Source organism: Vigna radiata, unplaced genomic scaffold, assembly GCF_000741045.1.
Source record: "Vigna radiata var. radiata cultivar VC1973A unplaced genomic scaffold, Vradiata_ver6 scaffold_350, whole genome shotgun sequence".
Classification (NCBI taxonomy): domain Eukaryota; kingdom Viridiplantae; phylum Streptophyta; class Magnoliopsida; order Fabales; family Fabaceae; genus Vigna; species Vigna radiata.
The window spans coordinates 153,134-158,948 of record NW_014542187.1 but is presented as its reverse complement, the minus strand read 5'-3'; the positions used below and the strand labels follow the sequence as shown (position 1 = coordinate 158,948).

General features: G+C 35.3%; 1 protein-coding gene across 1 annotated transcript; it reads right to left on the bottom strand.

Annotated features, from left to right (window-relative positions):
* Positions 1 to 2,073: 2,073 nt before the first annotated feature.
* On the bottom strand, positions 2,074 to 3,707 carry LOC106779200 (UDP-glycosyltransferase 79B30). Its single transcript, XM_014667266.2, has one exon. It carries the CDS (start codon positions 3,566 to 3,568, stop codon positions 2,195 to 2,197), a length of 1,374 nt encoding a protein of 457 aa, XP_014522752.1. The 5' UTR covers positions 3,569 to 3,707; the 3' UTR covers positions 2,074 to 2,194.
* Positions 3,708 to 5,815: the final 2,108 nt, after the last annotated feature.

The window sequence follows — 5,815 nt, the reverse complement described above, 5'->3', positions numbered from 1 at the left end:
AGACAGGAGCGAAAGTCTCGGCGAGATATCAGGACATGTAACCAACAGGTTCGCTGAGGAGTGGGACGTGGTTACCGGCAGTTGCGCTAAAGAGCAAATTCATGGGATCATGGCCCATTACGCATAGGCGGTTGCAGCCCATATCCAAACTAAAATGCCTATAAATAGGAGGGTAAGGTGTCAGGTGAAGGGTTGGATTTTTACTGAATATTACTTTATTTGTGCTGTTATTCTGCTAACTTGAGCGTCGGAGTGCTAACCTGCAGGTGGCAGCCGTTCGGTAAGAGAAGTAAAGATCCATAAACATCACCAGATCAAAAGAGTGTACGTTGTCATCGTTTCGAGACAGTCACGACTTTGTCTCAGGCTTTCCATCCGAAACACCTATTGTTATTGATCTTTATCGTTAAAATTTTATAATTGGCTAAGTTATAAAAAGCGTACCTTTACTTTCTTTCTCATGTTATTGTATGATGAATGTGTATATACTCTTGTTCTTTAGCATTTTGATGAAAGTTTTACTGTATTTACATAATTGTTAACTTAATTTGAATGCATGCTGCTTATGTGTTGATTGATTTTTGAATTTTTGGTAAACTTTGTAAGCATAAATAAATTATATTTTTAGACAATAAATATTAGGTATTATTTTGTAGATACAAATACGGTTTTCACTTAAATGAACTTTAAACGAGATAGAAATTAGAAAATCTCAAGTTTTGTATTATTGTATTCCAGCAATTTCTAATTCTTCTTTTCAAACTTTTCCTTGCATTGTAGGTTCTCTTTATCCATATTTTGTCTTGTAAGTTTTCTCCGCTTTCTTGACTTCTTGTGTTTGCCTCTTGTTACCATTCAAGTTTAAAGTAAGAGTTTGATTGTTCTTTTCTCACTTGCCCATCACTTGACTTTGATCTTAATTAACAATTGGGGAGAGACCCTTCTATCTTGTAAGAATTCTGTATGAGTGAAGAGTGATATTTAGAGCACTAGTTGATTCTGGTATAGACCAGAGGCTCTTGGATGTTGTATCTCTATCTATAGTTTAAAAAATTCTTCGTCTAATTCTAATGTTTTATGATCAGACTCATGATCATTAAATTTAAGATGGATAACTTTCTCTTAAGCTCGTACCAACAAGACTCTGATATGGGCAATAAGAAAAATTAAATTTTGGATTCCCACCTAAACTTAAGTAAAACCTTTTCTTTTTCTTTATTTTTCAATTTCGATTCCTTTAGCGTCGTCCCTAGGCGGACGCACAAACCAATTTCTTTTGATAAATTAAATCTGAAAATGAGTCAGAAAATTATGTTTTTGACTTTAAACGTTATTCTCCCTTTTGGTCGGTTTAGCGTCGTCCAGAAACCGACGCAACCTCTAATTTCATTTAATTAATCATTATTTAACATGTTTTTTTCTTTTTCTTCTTCTTGATTCGGGTTACAGTCGGTCTGAAAGATACATGTTTAGTTTTTTATTTTTTTTTCTGAAGTTGCGTTGGCTTAGCCGACGCAAATGTGTAGTGATTATTAAGATCTCACTGCACTGTGTATCAAATCAAATATATTTGATGCTCTTCTTTTACTGTGTAACTTATAGCTTCAGAATATTATAGTTTGAATCTTTACTTATTAATTTTATTGAATCTCAATATACCTAACACTTCCATCAAAAGATGATTGCTAGACTTTTTCTCATATAAATTACACATTACAAAAAAGGGAAAAAGTTAATTGCATAGATAAAAATACCACCAATTGAAATATAGATGAATGTTTGATTCCTCATTTTGTTATCAATCCTGTTGAAATTCAAGATCCGAATATTGTGCACAAAGATAGAAGTTCCAAAGAAAAAGAAAATACCACAATAAAAGGAAGAAATTGCACGTAGATAAAATTTTTGAAGAATTGTACCATTATACGTATTTTATTAAATAATGGAATTATTTTAACAAAAAGTAAAAAATGATACCAAAATTACTTTTAACCGGTATTTTTTTATATAATTGGTATATACATGTTAATGAAGATATGTAATATATAATTCATGGATGAAAACTTTGTCGGGAACATGAATAACTTATAGTTAGAAAATACTAAATAATTAAAATGACTTGATTTTAATTCTTACACAACTAAAAAAAAACCCTACTGATTCAGTACGAATAATATAGAAATCAATAAGTGAATCAGTCTGAAATGCTGAAGATTATATCCTGAAGCTTGTGACAGAAAGCATCAACACAAGATGACTCAAATTTTTCACTTAGTAAAAGGTTCCTCAGTTTGATGTGATTTTCTCTTACTTCTCTGCCAAGCTCATTCTCATCATCCATCACAATTTTCACAGCTTTGCACACACTTTCCTTGGTGAACAAACCATCTTCTTCCCCTTTCTCCACTTCCACTCCTACCCTCAATTTTACACCCATGGTTCTTGCATTGATGATGAAATCAGAGCCAAGGCGAGGCAACAACACCAGCTGACACTGGTTCACAAGTGCCTCAGTTAGTGAAGCTGCACCACAGTGTGTTATGAAGCACCCAACAGAAGGGTGTGCCAAGATCAGTTGTTGCTGCACCCATCCCCCATATACAATCCCTCTTTCTTGAACCCTTTCATTGAACCCTTTTGGGAGAGCATTCTCAAGAGACTTAAATTCAGTAGGGGACTTAAGTGCTGCAAGGAATGGCATTCCTGTAAGCTCAAGACCCAAAACCAATTCTTGCAATTGGTTTTTCTGTAAGGAGTTTTCACTTCCAAGGGCACAGTAAATCACTGAACCAGCCTTGAACCTACCGAGCCATTCACCCCATTTTGCTTCCAAAGTAAAGTTGGATGGCTCAGGCACAAGAGGACCTGAAAGCAAAACAGGCTTACCAAACTGCGTCTCTAGAAAATCCACGTACGGCCCTTCTATTTCTCTGCAACCTTTGAATCCAATACAATCTGACAAGTCTGCACCAACTGAGATACGATCATAGAGAAGAACACCGTTGCCAAACTCCATTTTCCTTGATGCAGCAAAGAACTTAACTTCATGTTCATGCAGCTTGATAGAACAATCAGGAAACCCTGAAGGTGGTTTTCTCATGTCACCTTCTCTTTCTCTAGCGGGGGATGCCATGTACCCTATTGTTGCAGGACTAATAATCCAGTACTGAAGAGATTTGATCCCCATCCTACGAGTCAAGTTTGGTAGCCAATACGTTGCAAAGTCAAACAAAACAATGTGTGGTTTGAGTTCAAGGAGTAGAAGTTCAACATCCTTCTCTGTGAGATCCGTGGCAGAGGCAATAAGTGGGAACAAAGATTTGGGAACATCTGAAGTAGTTTCTGCACCACAGGGAAGACCATCAACTTGAGGAACACTGATAGGGACAAAGGTGATGAGACTTGGGTGAAGGTTGAGGTTTTCTAGCTTGGCTTGTGTTCTTTTGGGTATGAAGAATGAGATCTTGTGTCCCCTTTTTGCTAACTTGTTGGCAAGGTGGAGAAATGGGGTTAGATGCCCCATAGCAAACCATGGATACATTGCTATGTGCAAAGAAGCCGCATTCATTGTGCAATTGGTAGTTGTAGGCTCGTTGTGTATCTTACATTCATAGAGAAAATAGTTTTGGAAAATTGTAACAAATGTGTTCGTTTTACAGACCTTTGTCCAAATCGACACTACCAGTTTTTCAAGATTTCTCCTCTCACTAACTTCCAATTTCGACAGAAATTAAGTAAAATCTTATAACATACGTAATCAAATTTGTTACTACGAGGACGGGGCCAATAATTGTGACAGATGTCAGTGGAATGCTAGGTTCGGTTTCCATTGCCAACCACAAACGTTGTTATCAATGTTGTGGAGATCCCTACGTAGGATATTTTATGAAAGTGACATGCATACTTTATGTACTTCGATCCGTTGAGCATGTTGTCTATGAGGACTTTATTGAATGCACATTACAAGATAAGGTTTCACAAGGAGACAAATATGTTAAAATAACGCTGTTGCACCCACAGTCATATGTCAAGTGTGTTGTGTACCTTGTCTTCAGTATTGGTAGCTCTAAATAGCTCCGCAAATGGGCCAAAGTAAACGCAAATATATAAACAGAAATGAAAATAACACCAAACTGGGTTGCTACAGTGCAACCAAAAAATCAGAAAAATCAAAACAACGGAAAGACGGAGCTGTTATAATGCCATGAATAAAACCCAGTGAAAAATAATACTAAACAATAAGGACCGAGAGGTTGACAGCTCATAAATGAAATGACATAGCATCAATAAAAAATGAAGTTACAAATTTAACTCTTTCAAGTTTAGTTTATCTAACAAAGTCCTCCATAAACTTAAAATATTTCTTTCTTCATTCTGATCAGTTTTCTTAATTCATGATATGGTAAGTTCCACGTTGTCTTCTTTCACTTTTTCTCTGATAAAGCGAAAACGAATGTCAATATGTTTACTTCTCTCGTGATTTATCAAGTTCTTTGCTAACTTCAGAATCTTTGCCTTCCTCAATATATCTCAACAGGCATCCTTTGAGACACAAAGATCCCTAACAAACTTTGGTCCACCTCCAAACCTAGAAAGTATCTCATAATGCCCAAATCAATTACCTCTTTGAATTCTTCTACAAGCTCGACTTTGCTTCCCATAAAGATCAAATCATGTACATATAAGGCAACAAATAACATACATGTTACATGGTTCTTTAAGTATAAAGCATGTTCATATGGAAATTGCTCAAAACCATTGTTCTTGAAATAACTATTTATTCTATCAGAGCAACTGCAGCGGAATGGTTAGCGTGAAATAACAAACCAAGAGGGTTTTTAATATTAACGTGTGCCTTTTAATTTCTACTCAATTTATCTTACTATGCAAATAATGAATATAAATAAAAGAGTAAGGTTGAGAGAAATTTGCACAAATGAATTTTATACTGGTTCGGATCTTACCAATCCTAGGTCCAGTCGTGTATCTCAAATCAGGATAAACAGTTCACTAAGAACAAAACAATTATAAACTACATTCACAAAGAAACAATTTGTAAAAGTTTAGAAACTGCCTCTTTTGACACCACAAGAAATGAACCTGCACCTCCTTTGAATCTTCACAAAGGATGAAACACCTCCTCCGAATACTTCATGAAAGATGAAATACCTCCTTCGAATACTTCACGAAGGATGATCCTCTTCCACACACCTCCTCAGACGCACCAAGGATGAACCAGTTATTCCTCTTTCACCGTAGCAACAATTCACCAGCTCTACAGACAAGAGTTTCCTTAGCTGAGCAAGAGCACAGAATTCTCAAAGAGTTTTGAGTATTTGAGCACAAGGGAAGAGTTGTTGATGATGGATAAAGAGAGCCTATTTATAGACTCAAGAAAAAACTCTTCCATTCTTCATAACTGGCCATTTTACACTTTTAATCGATTGATATTACTGTTAATTGATTAAAATAAGTGCAACGGCTAGTTTTCAAAAGCTAGAAAACTCCAACGGTCAGTTTTAATTGATTAAAATGAATTTTAATCAATTAGCTAATATATTAAAATAAGTTGAGCTTTTACTCGTTTTAATCGATTAATACTAGTTTTAATCGATTAAAATAGTGTGATTTTAACTCTTAACATCAATTACAAGGTATGAAAGTACATGGAATCAAAACCAACGAACATCTAAGTCCTTGACAATAAACTACAATTATTACAAAAGCTTTCCATTGCAAAACAAGGCTTCAAAAGATCTTCTTGAATCTTCATTTCGTTTGACTTGATTAGGACATCATCAAAACTTCATCTTCA

Bases quoted from the DNA above. Each gene is read 5' to 3' on its own strand.
- LOC106779200 (XM_014667266.2), bottom strand. From the start codon at position 3,568: ATGAATGCGGCTTCTTTGCACATAGCAATGTATCCATGGTTTGCTATG.